Genomic DNA, 15,855 nt, shown 5'->3' with positions numbered 1-15,855 from the left:
TTACATTTCTCTAGGAGGGCCTTGAGGAGACTCCTTAGTTAGATCATATGTCAAATTAGTCAAATGAGCCAAGGGAATGCACTTGATAAAATGAAAGCATGTTATTATACACATAGGTGAAGTAAAATATTAGACATAACTTCACTGTTGATTTTTGCCCACTTTAGAGCCCATAGTCAAAGGCCTCCAGGCTGTTCTGTAAGTAGAGGCCTAAGAATCCTTGATGAGTCTTCACATCATGGAGGAGGGCTGATACTGTGGGATCTTTCTTCATGGCTGCTATCCAGAGCTTAAGTTTTGGAGTGTGGGCTACACACCTGTGGAAGGAAGCCAGAAAAAGGTGTGAGCTAGGTAAACTAGATTGGCATCACAAAATCTTCTAAAGATAATTATCCTTGTCTGCAATTTAATTTTGTTTTCCTCTAACCTTTTTAAAGATTAAAAACATTTCCTTAAAGTGCATGTAATCACAGACTATTAGATTTTAAAGGTATCACAGAGCTCTTTGTTTTATAGAACAGGAATCTGAGAGTAAAGTGACTTGCTCAGTTTGCATAAGCACTTGTCCAAACTGAGAGACTGATAGCTTTTTAAGAGAGAATTTGGAAGACAAACAAGAATGTTAAATTTTAATTATTCTATCACCAGATTGTAACTAAAAAGTAATCCTAAATAGCTGTAGTCTCTAAGAAGTGGGAGAATGTCAGGGTGGCTGGCTGACAAAACTCAAAACATTTTAGAAAATAGCGTGGAAATCTTATTGGTAATTGGGAGGTTAACCCTGGTCATAGAATCCTGCAAAACATCCTTATAAAAATGTACATCCTATGGATTTTTAATCCAGAGGGAAGAAGTAAATTATGAAGCATTTTATTCCATGTCACACCCTCCAAGGAGTAGCAAATGTAAGTATATGACTTGCTTTAGATAGCATGGGACCCTCCTGTCTGTTTTCATGCATACCAGTTGTATTAAATATTTTAATTTTATTTTTTTTTAACTTTTATTTGTTCAGAAAAAGTACAATGTGTACTATTTCAACTATCCTAAATCATGGACATAATATTTGAAGGTCTTACTCATTTAGCTCCATTGCTTCCAGCCGTTCAAACCAGGGCCAGATGAGATAATCAATCATAGACACAGAATTGCCACCAAAGAAGGTTGTCTTCTTATTAGTCAGAACCTGAACATTAAAAACATAAAGAGTACTGGTAATTTGTGCATCTAGTAAGAATCATCATCAGAAACAATGAAGGCAAATTAAGTAAAGCATATGAGAGCAACATCTCTTATTTTGACATATCCAAGTTGGGTTTTTGTCTGATCAAAAGTTTAAACAGCTTTAGAGTCCATTGGATTGGCATAAAAAGAAACGATGAACAAAATAATCTGAAAAATGGAGAAAAACAGGTCACAAAGCATAAGATCCCTGTAAAATGCAGGACTTACATGCAGAATGTAGAAATAACTGGGAGTCAGTAAGAAAAATGGCAAAAAATTCATTAGAAAAATGAGCAAGAGGATGTCCAGATGGCCAATAATCATTTGAAAGGGGCTCAGCTACATTAGTTGTCATGGAAATGCAATTAAAACTAAAAAGCAATTGCACTGTGTATCAGTTAGAATGGCTAAATGAACAAGATGGAACCATTGCTGGTAAGAGTATAAATTGGTATAACAGGTTTTAGCAGCACGCATACTCTGTAACCTGGCAGTTCTACTTGGAAATGTAACATAAGTCAATCAAAATTCTGTAATAGTTCAAATGTGAAAATGTTAATTGGGATTACATTAGATAAGTTGTGTTGTAGTCAAACTGTAGAACACTGTACAAAGAACAGGAAAGAACTACACAACGTAAACTTAATATTGAACGAAAGACATCAAATCCAAAAGAGTGTGTATTATATCATTCCATTTGTATAAAGCACAAAAAGAACCCAAACTGATATTCTGGTTCTTGATATGGGTCTGCTACCATGATTGTGTTCACTTTGAGAAAATCCATCATGTAGTACTCATATGCTTTGGGTGCTTCTCTGGTTGCAGTTTTTTCAATTAAGAAATGTCTTCAATATACCAGAAATAGACTGGATTAAACAAATGGAAATATACAGGAAAAATACTGTAAAACAGATGACAATTACTTGAAAACCAAGCACAAACAGGATGTTTCTGAAATTTAAGAAAGTGAATTGACATTAAGGTTTTGCCAAAGGGGAAAATTGAGACTCTTGTCTGGCTAACTAAACAAGCACCAAGAAATGTTTCCCTTTATAAATAAACTCCAGAATTTTTCTTAGGGCCCATGTAACATTATGCATTTTTGATTGATTATATCTACCCAACTATTCATCTCAGTAAATACTACTAAAATGCAATTATCTAAAGAATTATGTTCTGCATCTTTGCAGCTTTTACACTGTCCAACAGAAGAATATAAAATCATTCAGGAAGAAATATAACCCCTGCCCCCATCAATTACCATTAAGAAAATTTAACTGGTAATGAAAAATCTACTTCTGTAAAAAAAGACACCAGGCTCAAATGTTTTACAGAAACAGCCAGATTAGAAAAAATTAGGGAACATTACCCAACTCATTTTAAGAGGTTAGATCAGCCTGTAATCCCAGCTGTTCAGGAGGTCGAGGTAAGATGGCATATACAAGGCCAGTACAGACTCTGTCTCAAACAAATAAAAAGGGCTGGAGATGTACCCCGCAGTGAGAAAGCACCCCTCTGGCTTCTATACCCAGTACAAGAAAAAAGAAGTTAGACTATTTCCAGACAACAAAACAATTGAAGATACTGTGAGAATAGATTATGGGTCAGTTCAGTTAGGAACACATGTACAAAACTTTATTAAGGATTATATTAACTTTATGAACTACAGTACATAGGAAAGTCCATTGAGAACAAGGTTTTATCTCAGTTATGTTAGTTTGGTTAGACACCAGAAAAATCTATCAGTAGCACCACATTCACCAGATAAAAGGGGAGAATTCTGTGAACATTTCAGTAGATGTAACAGATGCCAAAAAAATTAAACACGATTTTTTTAAAAATTAGCAAATTGAAACTCCATGAAAAAAGTTTCAGGAAAAACTCACAGTAAACTTCGGTACTCATTCCCATAAATGACAGCAAGTGTGAATTCTCTCAGTAAAACTTAAGGCTGTGTATGAATGGAATATCTCAAGGCTAAGAGGAAGGCTCTGTCTCAAGCCTATATTACAGCCTCTCCAAAAAAGACAAAACACATCTGGGCTTCCTCAAGTGTTTGTGTGGTTCATGGCAATCTTTTTGCAGTGAGAAAAGTTTTATTATATAATACCAAGTGGGGGGAAAACACAATGACATCCATGCTCTGATCACATTTTTTAAAAATATAGACAAAGACTGGAAACAAGAATGTAAAAATGGAAACAGGTGACAAATTGTGGAGATGTGTATAATATTTTTCTCTTTTCTTTGTTATTTTAATGTCAATTTAACAAAGTATTTTAAAAACAAACCTTTGACAGTGCTTTTGGGTGTTTGGGTTTATATCATAAGCAGAACATCTTACAGCAATCAACTTTAAATTAATTTTTTTATTTTGAATTCTTCCTAATTGCCATAAAGTGACTTGGGAAATGGAAGTATGAAAAAAAGAGTAAAAGGAAAAGGAGGTAGATATAGAGTATCTTGTATCATGATCAAAGATATGAGAAACGATTACCTCCTCTAGCTTGCTGAATTCTTTCTTCAATTCTTCTTTTAGGCCAGACCAGTTTTCTTTATTTTGCCCTTTAATAAAGTTTGCCATCAAAGATGGTACCTAGGGAGAGAATGATTTCTTAGTGAATCAGTTTGAGGCTCACTACCTTAGCACTCCTACATAAAAACATGATTAATTTAGGCCCTAAGGAACTTAGTGAGAACCTGTCTCTAAATAAAAAAATCAAAAGGGCTGAGGATGGAGCTCATTGGTAAAGTGCCCCTGGCTTCAATCCCCAGTACAAAAACAAAAAAACAATAAAATTCTTATAGTATGATATTCCAAAAATGTCTCAGGTGCACCAAGTCCCTACATTAACAAAGGCCACAGAATGATCTTAGAAACAGTTTTGTAGACTAAGATGATATGTTGGTTAGGATTTTATGAATTGCTCATAGGATTATTGGGAGGCGGGGAGGGGAGGGGGGATAGTAGAGGATAGGAAAGGCAGCAGAATACAATAGAATAGTATGGCAGTATGTAAAAACGTGGATGTATAACCAATGTGATTCTGCAATCTGTATATGGGGTAAAAATGGGAGTTCATAACCCACTTGAATCAAATGTATTAAATATGATATGTTAAGAGCTATGTAATGTTTTGAACAACTAATAAAAAAAATAAAATTAAAAAAAAAAGGATTGTTGGGAGGCCGAATAAACAGACCTGGATCTAAGAACACTCCAAAATCTGAGAACTGGCCTAATGGGAGGTGCCCACTGCTGCCAGTGGCAACTGAGCATTAATGTTACAGCTCATGCTGCTGCCAGTAAGTGGATTCTGAGGTTATCACTAGTGCTGCTAGCCCCCCGTGCCATTATTGTTCTGGAATTTAATCTTGTAACCTCCACTGCACCTGAGAGCTGGAAGCTCTGCCACCAGCAGCACCAGCGACCCTTACCAAGCTTCATATCATGTCTGAATTGAATGCTAACGTGTGTGATAGGAAGAACCTAGATCACAGGCAATGGCCCCAGTGGTAGAGGGAACTGGGGAAAGGCATTTTTCTGAGTTCTACCTTTCTACATAAAGAGGTGGTACAAACGGGATTACCTAAAGACATGACAGGTGTAGTATCAGATGCTTCAATGCTTGTAGTGAAAGCACTGAATCTCCAATTTTACTTTTCATGCTCATTATTTCTGTATTTTAATATTTGGTCTTTAAGATCTCATTCAGAGAAGCACACTTAATCCGATTTAAATAAACAGGTACTTGTAAAAACATTAGAATCTCATGAAATCCCATCAATGTCAGTACAGCTTGCCCTTTTGGAACTGAAGGTTTGCAGGCAACAGTTGTCTGCATTTCCATCTCTACCTGATTTACTGGTTCTGTCTGCATTTCCATCTTCACTTGCCTTACCTTTTGTCTCTTCTTGTTTTCCGTATATCAGTTTCCACTCAATGCTCTTCCATTTTTGCTTCCCCTAAAGATGAACTTCTGTGGCTTTGATTTTTCAAGTCTCCTTTATCTATTTTATACTGATTTATACTGACACACACATATCCACTTGTTTTTTTTTTCCTTAACACCTTTACTGAATTAGTTTCTGTGTCAAAATTTCTAAATTCCCAGGAGAGAAGATGACTAGCCAGGTATGGCAAGGCGGGATTGGGGTTTATTTCTGGACTAATGAGCTGTGGCCAGGAGAGCAGGATCATAAGCCATCTTTTTTTGAAAGTGAACAGGGAAATAATGGTGGGAATCTCCAGCTTTACTTTTCATGCTCATTTTCTTTTTGGATGGTACAATGAATTTTGGAACCAATTTTTAAACACCTCAACATTTCTTGTAAAAGTCACATTCCATTTCCACCAACTTTAACAGCAGCCACTCTGCTTTTCTTTGACCCTTATCCTGGGAAGCCACATGATTCTCTCCTCCCTTCCCTATACCTTTGCAATACTCCTAAAACAAGAAGATCTCCCTATAAATCTCTCAAATATTTTAAGTATTTTTAAAACACATTCTTTCTTTAGAGGCAAAGCATTCCTTTATATACTAACCATGTTACCAAGGTAATAATGTTTAAAGGGATGTAGTAGGACATTGCTATTCTGGGTATCTACATACACATCCACTGGTTTTTCTTTGCTGATACTAATTGTTAACAAATCCATGTTGATGCTAATTAATGATGTAAACATTTCTTAAGGGATTCCATTTATTCAGTCAGCTGAGAGTTAGGGCCAACACAGAGTTGATGCTCACTGCTAGATGCTATGACTGTAACAAGAGCTAACACTGAGTAGGTCCCATGAGACAGACTCTGCTCTAGGTGTTTCATATTAATTGATTTTTACCTCATGAGATGGGAACAATTATACTTATTTGAAAATGATGAACTAACTAAATAAATAATTAAAAATGATGAACTTAAGAGGCAAAGTAACAAGTAACTTGCTCAGAGTCACACAATGTGCAAGTAGCCAAGCTGGTCACAAATGCAAGCAGTGGACCAAGAGTGATCAAAACACAGCCTCCACACTCACAGAGCTCACATTGCCAGTGCAATACATGGGCAAATGGTGGGTGATTACGAGGGCCAAGTGTCACAACAGGGAAGTGAGCATATCTGGGACACAGAGTAGAGCACTGACCAGCCCAGACAGACATCTGGAAGGTAGCAATACCCAGGCAGATATGTGAAAGATGCCTGGGGAATAACCAGGCCAGGTAAGACTGTGAGAGCCTTGTCCATCAGGAGTTGAGAAAGAGAAGGTTCCAAGTATGGGGAAAAGTGCAGAATGACTGGAAAACAAAATGTCAGAAGAGTGAAAAGAGAACACTTTGGAGAGGTAAGAGGGAACCAGATCATGGAAGGACTTATGGGACATATCAAGCTGACAAGAGCATATTGCTCTATTGTCTTCCACTCCCAAATCACTGAACCATCATAAATTACAGTGTTGATTTACTTAAAAAAACAAAGCATTTTCAAATAGAAACTGAAATTCCTTGTATACCCACCTTAGAAAATAACTCAAAGACCATCTTTTGGCAAGCTTTTTCATAAGGGTCATCCGGCAACAGCTTCTTCCCGGGATATGCTTCATCCAGGTACTCACAAGTGATGGTAGATTCAGAGATCAACTGACCCTGACTGTTTTCCAGAACTGGCACTAAACCCAGGGGATTCTTCTTGAAATACCACTCAGGCTTATTTCTCAGGTTGATATTGATGATTTCATGCCTGAAAGATACAAGACTATGAAGAGACTGAACCATTTTCTGTATTTCTGTATAAATTTTTAAGTCCCACCATCTACTTAGTTCAGACCCCAATTTTAGGGGTTATTTCTGCCTTGATTTCCTCCATACCAGTTTTTTGTTGTTGTTTGTTTGTTTGTTTGTTTTAAGAATTTGAATATTTTAGCTGGCTGTGGTAGCACACATTTGTAATCCCAGCTATTTGAGAGGCAAAGGCAGGAGGATCACAAGTTTGAGCCAGCCTTGGCTAGTGTGGGCCAGTCTCAAAATAAAAAAAATTAAAGAGAGCTGGGAATGTAACTCCATGGTAAAGCACCTGAGTTCAATCCCTAATACCTAAACAAATAAATAAAAATTAAAAATAAAAAGAATATGACTATTTTGACTATTCAACTGTTTTGACTATTCCACTTCCTATGAGTGGAATCATGTAGTATTCATCTGAGTGATTTATTTTACTTAGCATAAGGTTCTCAGGGTCCATCTATGTTGTCACATATTGCAGAATTCCCTTTTTAAAGGTGGAACAGTATGTACTTATCACATTTTCTTGATTTATTTATCTATGGATGGATATTGGCATTAGACCAATTGTGTAAGAGTGCTAATATCTCTTTGAGATCCTGATATTGATCTCAAAGAAATGGGCATCTAATTGAATTGTATCCACTACACACCATACAAGAATTAACATGATAAAATTCAGTTTCTTTCACTTTGATTCAATTACTCTGAATTTAACAACAACGACCAAAAAAAAAAAAAAAAAAACTTGCTTTTTTTTCCCCCAAGAGTTATTAAGGGATCTTAAAAAATTCACTCACAAAATAAACTTTCAAATTAAATCCCCATAAGTTGTTATGCTTTTTAAAATGTAACTAGTTTTAAAGCATTCAAGTTAAACCAAAAAAGGAAAAAAACAGGTGAAGTCCAGGCTATTTTCAGACTGTAATTAGAACTACCATGTATCTTGCTTGAGAGATTAAAGAAGAAATAAAAGAAGGGCAAATGTCATGTAATTGTTAAAACCAGATTTATATAATTGTCAAAGCTGGATCAGTGTCCAATAGAAGAATTACTCAAAAGTAATAGACACCAACATCTTTGTTTCCTGTTTCTCCATGCATAGCAGTAGCTAGAGCAGTATTTGGCGTGAGATTTTAAATAAATAATCCTCTGTAGAAACACACGAATAATCAATTTGAACGTGTGTGTGTGTGTGTGTGTATTAAAAGGCTCATGTGCTGACACAATACTGAATGCATTCACATTCCAGCCAATTATGAAGAAAAACAGGAATCCCTGCCAAAGAATTATCAACATTTTTTGAAAATTTATATTATGAAAACAAAAGGTAGATCCTGGGCTTTTGCCATCAAGAAGTCTCTCAGAATACACATGCATTTTGGTAGCCTGGCATTTTGAGCCAACAATATACCAGTACCCCCACTCCCAAAGCTGGAAGATATACCTTTTAGGGAAAACCATAATTGAATAGTTACATCATGTGGTAAAAATCTAGTACTTCACCAGTAAAAGTTTCCTGGGGTTCAAAGTTAAAACTGATCCATCAACATAGTAGACCTCTATTGTATGCACTACCTCCCCCACTAGAGCCTCCCTCCCCACTATTATGGTAAAATAATTTCATTTTTCTTTAGAAAACTGTCTCAGTAAGATAGATGTTTTCAACCTAAGGTTCCAGAGGGAGTCACATAACTCATGACTTTGATCCCCTGAATCCATTATGTCCTACTCCTAGATTATCCATCACATAAGTATAAGAAATGTTTTTTAATCCAATTTTAATCTTACTTGGAATGAAAGATTACAGCAAAGATTACAGTGTTTTAGATAAGCATTACTAAATAATGAACATTTTATGTTCTCAAAATCATAATTTCATCCAAATGAAATGCAAGTCTTAGAGAAGTGGTAGCTAATCCAAAAATAATTTTTCTTTCAAAATCATCTTACATTTCTTTTCAGGAGAAGTGTCTACTTAACCAATTTTCCCCTTAGATGATTAAAATTACAAACTCTAAGCCCATAGAAGGAAAACTCCTTTAAGAACGTTGTTTTAAATTTCCACAGAGCCTTCTACACCACCGGTATCTAATAAAGGTTCAAAAGATTCCCCAGGTCACTGGAAGGGAAGTTGTTCCAATGGACACCAGGCATAAGAAAAACCAAGTGACCTGTCCATTATGAATAACCCATCAGTCAACAACTGATAGTTTCAATAATGAGGCTTCGCAAAAGACTGAATTTTTAGGCACAGACAATTCATACATATATACTTTTAGTTGTCAATGGAACTTTATTTTACTTATTTATACGTGGTGCTAAGGATAGAACCCAGGGGTTCACACATGCTAGGCAAGCGCTTTATCACTGAGCTACTACCCCAGCCCCAGACACTTTATTTTATGTTGACTAAAGTAACAACACAATCTACCGGGGTGTAGCCAGGATATTTAACTCCGCGCTCTTCCAAGGAGGGTCAACCCTGTACTAGGGCAAATTACTGTTTCGGAAGGCTCCATAGAGCACCCATGAGTAATAACCAGACAAGAATGAATAGTCACCAGGGTGTGAAAGCAAAAAACACGGAACCAGGAACCTGGGGCCTACCAGAGCTAAACTGCTGCCAATGATCGCCAGTGATCTTATCCAAGAGAGATCTTGGGCAAATCACTAACTTTACTGCACCTTTAGCTTCTCCAATTCTTTATAAAATGTTGGTTAATATGGAATGAGCTGTCCTAAACTAGGGGAGTCTGTGCCATTTTTCCCTCTTGAGGAAAGGGTCTGTAATTTGCCATATTCCCCACAAAAGGCTGACAATATACTGTCGTAAAACACAAAAAGATCTCCAAATGCCCTCTCCAAAATTCCCAGCCCTGCCGCCCGCCGCAGTCGCCTCTCTGCAGGATCCGGGAGTGCCTGGTGCCTCCGTTCTTACTCGATTCCTTTGGCCTTCAGGACCAACAGCGTCCTCTGGGCAAACGGACAGAACCTCATGCTGTAGACGCGGATCAAGCCTTCCGGGACCGGCCCTGGGGGCGCGCTTCCTGCCGGGGAGAAGCAGAGGCGGTTACGGTCCCGGCACCAGCGACCTTCAGCCTCCCGCGGTCCCCCCAGACTCCACGGAAAGAACCCCGCAACACGGCCCGGGCCCGTTCCCCATCCGCGCGACTAGGCTCCCGGAGTAGCCTCACCCAACACGCGGCTCGGGGGCACCGAGATCACCCGCTCCTGCCGGCAGGCAGGCCTCACCCTTTGCTAGGCTCCTGGCTGATCCCCCCGACATCGTGGCGCAGCGCCGGCCGAATTCTCCACGCCTCGGCTCTGGAGTTTGCAGGCGATTCAGGAAATAGGTAGCTCCTCCCTCCCAGCTCAAAAGTGCCTGCCCCCGGCTGCCGCCAACTCCGCCCGAACTGTGTCCCCAGACCCCGCGCAGCCTGCACTCTGGAGAGAACGCACGCGCGCAGCGAGCCGAATAGGTGCCGGCGACCGACGTGCGCAGTCCGTTTCCCAGCCTAAGAAGAAAGCCGCGGCGATGCAGGCCGAGGGGCTAGAGGAGCAATGTAGTCAAAGAGCCGGATGCGCCCCCATCCAGCCTCCTGGTTTTAAGAGATATCCCTTAAAACACGGGAGGGGGTTGTCGTGTCAGTCTCCTACAGGCCAAGATCTTCTGCCACCGGGAATGCACAAAAGGAGATCAAAATTCTCAGACCAAAACTGGTCTCCTGTCCACCCTGTACCTATGACCTTGACCCTGCCCCTGACCTCCCTACCTCCCAGACCATCCTGACCCCAGACCAGGAAGGCGCTCCCAGGCGGTTTTCAAGGGGCATGGTCTTGGGACTGTTTCTCGCCCTGGGGGCCCTCGCCCGCATCGCAGCGCCCCCTTGGTTCAACGGCTTCCTACACTTAAGCACCTGTGGCAGGTACACATTCAATATTTCAGAGAGCTCTCTCCAAAGGCTCCTGTTCTCCAGACCCCCATGGCTTGTTGCAGGTCTCCGAGCCGCCTGGACAGCCTTTTTCTTTTTCTGCCAGTACTTGCTTGAAGTGACAACTGGGAGGGACACTGCCCCTACTCTCACCCACAGGACACCTTTTAACCTGAAAGAGTGCAAATGTGGATATTATTAACCTCCCAAGAGTGGTGCTGCTTCCAAAAATCAAATATTTGTATTTCGAAACCCTTATTACAGAACGGGATCAGAGTTAAAGAAGCCAACTGAGTGGATTTAGCCTTCTGGGTCTACGGAAAAAATGGTCTGGCCAGAGGATGCACTCAAACAGCCCCTTTAATTTAGAGATCAGGAAAGTTGGTTTCTGGGGCACCATGATACACGTAAGGGGGGAAAAAAAAAGACTATTCAATCATTTGCTTGCCTGCCTAGTTTTAAAAGCTGAAATCTCCTGGACTGGTCTGGAAGGGGATGTCTGTTTAATTTTGCTTGGCTCTGTTATGGGAGGGGCAGAGAATGAGATGATAAGCTTGCAGTCTTGGAGCTCCCTGCCTGTTTTGACCCTGGTTCTCCCCCTGTGTTAGTTTACTACAGTTAGAGTAACAAAGTACCAGCGTGGTTTAACCAGCAGAAACATGTCTCACATCTCTAGAGGCTAGAAGTCCAAGATGAAAGCGTCACCAAGGTAGCTTCCTTCTGAGGACTGTTAAGGAGTATTTGCTCTATGCTTCTACCAGCTTCTGGTGGTTGGAGGCAATCTTTGGTGTCCCTAGGTACAAAAGCCTCAGCCAGTCTCTTTCTTCATCTTCACAAGGAATCCTCTGTGCTCATGTCCATCAAATTTTTTTCTTTTTAATCAGGACACTGAGTTAGGGTCACACTCCAGTATGACCTCATCCTAATTTAACTAATTACATCTGCTACAGCCCTATTTCCAAATAAGGCCACATTCAGAGGTGCTGGGGATTAGGACATTACAGTATGTATGAAGTTGTTGGTGGACACAGTTCAACCCATTGCCCCTTATTATCCCTGTGGAAGCAGGCAAGTCACTAACCTGTGTATTTCAGTTTCCTCGTATAAAATGGGATGGTAAAAACTTAATGCTTTTATAGAGTTCAAGGAAGGATTAAATTAGTTAATACATAGAAAGCATTTAAATATTACATGGCACAGAATAAATGTTAAATAAATAATATCATTACTACATATTTCTGTTTAATTAAATAGGCAAAAATAAAACTAAATTTAAAACATGAGCCTTGCTTTACTCTATTTAAGGAAATAAAAATTTTAGGAGCACTTTTTTTATTAGTTGTAATCAGTTATACATGACAGTAGAAAGCTCTTCGATTCATTGTACACAAATGGAGCAGAATTTTTCACTTCTCTGTTTGCACATGAAATAGGTCACACCAGTTAACACTGTAAGGGTGTTTTGTAACTTTAGAATTAATCTGCCTGTAGTATCCTGTACACTCATTTAAACATTTAGCACAGCCCGTTACTATGTATCCAGTCTGGACCAGGCAGTTCAGCCTGCATGTAAATCACCTTCCTTCCCAGGCCCCACAGGGAAGAGAAATGACTTGCAACTATGTAACAGGGTCAAATATCTGTATAGCCTGTTTTATTTAAAAGTCCTTTCTATGTGCAGTATTTCATTTGATCTTCACAACACTCCTGGGAGCATAACCAGGAAAATATTATCTAATTTGCTTTACAGATGATGAAGCTAAGTGACCTTCCCAGTTACTGCATACCTACCAAGAGTCAGAATAAGAACCATGAAATTTTAGGCTGAAGGCTTTTTCCTCTAAATTTCATAACCTCTGAGAGTCTAATCTGAACTCAGATATGTTCAACACTTTAGTCACATATTCTTCTTGTTGACTCAAGTTTTTATCATAGACTATATCCCAACACCTGGTTCTTCATACCATGCCAGTTTCCTATCCATGAAAAAGCCACTAGCATGTAATATTTTGGGAAATGGTTTTTTTGTCTCTTATACAAAGGAACATAAGCAATAGGAAAAGTCCCTAGAAAGACCAAGGAAACTGATGGGAAATCAGAAGAAAAGGTATAAAATAAAATATAGTGATGAACTGTATAACCGTTGAGCTTTGTCTTTTATGAGATGTTAAAACAGAGGAAACCTGAGCTCTTGAAGACATTTCAAGTCTTTATGAAATCATTCAATGTGGGAATGATAGTGAACCAGGACCTTCAAATGCTTGTTTAGAGTTTAAATATGAAATGTCTCCCAAAGACTCATGAGCTGAAGGCTTGGTCCCCAGTGCGGCAAGGTTTAAATGTGGGGCAGGAAATGATTCCAACACAAGGGCTCTAACCTCATCAACATATTAATCCATTTGATGGATTAATAATTTGAATGGACCAGGCATGGTGGCACCCAAAAATCTGAGGTGGGAAATCCCAAGTTCAAAGCCAGCCTCAGCAATTTAATGAGGTTGTAAGTAACTTAGCGAGAGCCTGTCTCAAAATCAAAATGGGCTGGGGATGTGCCTCAGTGGTAAGGCACCCCTGAGTTCAATCCCTGATACAAAATAATAATAATAATAATAATAATAATTTTTTAGAATGGATTATTAGGAAGGTGATGGAAACCGTAGGAGGCGGAATCTATTAGAGGAACTAAGTCTCTTGGGAACACATCCTAGAAGGGTATTTCCTATACCCTGTCCTTTCCTTGTTTTTTCTGCTTCCTGGCTTCTAGAAACTGAGCATATTTCTTCTTCTTCTCTTTCTTCTCCTTCTCCTTCTCCTCCTCCTCCTCCTCCTTCTTTTTCTTCTTTTAACTCAAAAAGTGTTAGTATTGAATTTAACAATTTAACAAGATTATTCTAAAAATTTAAATTTAACAACAATTTAACAATATTATTCTAAAACTTTACAAAGAATTCCAGAAATCCAAGAATATAGCCAAAACTTTCATGCAAAATCAGACACTTGTACCACGCTCTTCTTTATGATGTTCCACCTCACCTAGAGCAATGGAGTTGGCTGACCACAGACTGAGACCTCTGAAATTGTGAACCAAAATAAATCTTCCGTTCTTTGAATTGTTTTTTCTCAGGTATTTGACACAGTGATGGAAAGACTGACTAATAGCTTGGTACTTGATGCTCTGCCAAAGTACTATTTTAAATATTAAGTATGCCACAGTGCAAACTGACTTATGTTTTTATTCCCTAATGATCCTTGGATTAATTTAAATTAAGTCCATGTTAGAGTCCATGGATGTCAGTGTTCTGCAAAATTGGCTGGGATCCAATTTTGCAGAACACTGACATCTCAGAAATCATTCTACCCCACCCATCTCTGTTCCCTCTACAACTGCCACCAGGGGTAACTTCTGTCTGTTTTTAACTGTATTTTGTTACTCTTATAAGTTCCATTGCTTTTTCTTATTTTATCTTTCACTAGATACTATTTTGTCGAACTTTATTGGCGTAGTACCATTCATAGAACCTGTAACATGTGTCCAGGGCACGGGGCCATACTTTAGAGTGCCCATGTCTTTGCGGTGTGGGATCCGGCACTCAGCACTACTCCAGCATCACCATAACTGTAAAGGTCTTCTGCTGTGACTTTATATTTGCTTTATGTCCATGAGACAAGATTTCCTTGCATGAATGCTGTGAGATTTTGTGTGTTGAGCCCCTGCCAACATCTACTTAAGGAGTATGGGAGAGTCTAAATGGCAAAAGTGTTTGGATAACAGAAAAGATAGATTCAAGCATTTGTCATTCCTTCTTTTCAGAGAGCATGAATCATTCATTCAGTGTTCATTCCTGATAAACTAGGTATCGTTTCCCATCAGGATCAAAATGACCAATTTTTTGCCTCTCTGTGGTTCTGGTTTTGTGATTCCAGGGGTTCTCATGGATTAGTGTGAAATTATAGAACAAATTCCATTATTCCCACATTTATAAATGCATGCATGTCTAAATATAACATGTATAAAGATTGATATTAATTCTTTCCTTTGATAATTAAATGAACACAGAAAATTTGAATTATAAACGTTTTTGTTTATATAAAATATTTAACAAGATGTAAATTAAATAAAATTTTTAGCTTTAAGCCATTTTGACTTGGATTCTTTATTTTCTATACTTATAATTGGTGTTTGATTTTTAAATTTTTTTGTATTTTTTTAATTTGTTTTAATTAGTTATACATGACAGTACAATGACCTTGACATATCATACATTTGATTTTTAAATTTTAAGAAACAGTTTTTGGGGGGAGGTACTGGGGATTGGACTCAGGAGCACTTGGTCACTGAGTCGTTTTTGGGGGGAGGTACTGGGGATTGGACTCAGGAGCACTTGGTCACTGAGTCACATATTCAGACCTATTGTCTTTTATTTAGAGACAGGGTCTCACTGAGTTGCTTAGTGCCTTGTTTTTGCTGAGTCTGGCTTTGAATTCTTGACCCTCCTGCCTTAGCCTCCCCAGCCACTGGGATAACAGGCATGCACCACCGTGCCTGGGGTTATTAAGAACCAATTTAAAACAGTTGAGCAAATGGTTTTTAGGTCTCCATTTATATTATTATTATTACTTTTTCTTGGTGGTACTAGGAATAGAACCCAAGGGTGATTTACCAGTGAGCTATGCCCCCAGTCCTTTTTCTTATTTAAAGACAGGGTCTCATTAAGTTGACCTAACTGTCCTTGAACTTGCTGTACTCCTGCCTGAACCTCCTAAATCTTTAGGATTACAGATGTACACCATTGCCCCAAACTCCATTTATATTCTTTCCTTGGAATTAGGAGTGGGCCTGTTGCTACAAGCCTCTCTTGTGAACTTTCTTGGTCCCTTCCATTAAAGCACTAGAATCATATGTTTGAAATATTGTTTGC

The 15,855-nt window shown here is 38.8% G+C and overlaps 1 protein-coding gene across 1 annotated transcript; it reads right to left on the bottom strand.

The window, feature by feature from the left end:
• Positions 1-77: 77 nt before the first annotated feature.
• Positions 78-10,464, bottom strand: Gsto1 (glutathione S-transferase omega 1). Its single transcript, XM_046449893.2, has 6 exons — positions 10,257-10,464; positions 9,943-10,051; positions 6,738-6,960; positions 3,725-3,823; positions 1,080-1,186; positions 78-317 (listed from the first exon to the last, which is right to left on the bottom strand). The coding sequence occupies exons 1-6, from the start codon at positions 10,288-10,290 to the stop codon at positions 164-166; spliced, it is 726 nt and encodes a 241-aa protein (XP_046305849.1). The 5' UTR covers positions 10,291-10,464; the 3' UTR covers positions 78-163.
• Positions 10,465-15,855: the final 5,391 nt, after the last annotated feature.

Source organism: Marmota monax, unplaced genomic scaffold (genome assembly GCF_021218885.2).
Source record: "Marmota monax isolate L192 unplaced genomic scaffold, Marmota_monax_Labrador192_F-V1.1 WCK01_AAM20220418_F8-fsc00004, whole genome shotgun sequence".
In the NCBI taxonomy this organism is placed as follows: Eukaryota; Metazoa; Chordata; class Mammalia; order Rodentia; family Sciuridae; genus Marmota; species Marmota monax.
The sequence above is the reverse complement of the archived record's forward strand: the minus strand, read 5'-3'. Positions and strand labels throughout refer to the sequence as shown.

What these genes read in the sequence shown, in the direction of transcription:
- Gsto1 (XM_046449893.2), bottom strand. Translation starts at nt 10,290, where the DNA reads ATGTCGGGGGGATCAGCCAGGAGCCTAGCAAAGG. An exon ending in TCTTTGAGTTATTTTCTAAG is followed by an intron (nt 3,824 to 6,737) that starts GTGGGTATACAA and finishes TTCTCTCCCTAG; the next exon opens with GTACCATCTTTGATGGCAAA. An exon ending in AATTCAGCAAGCTAGAGGAG is followed by an intron (nt 1,187 to 3,724) that starts GTAATCGTTTCT and finishes TTTAATGTTCAG; the next exon opens with GTTCTGACTAATAAGAAGAC.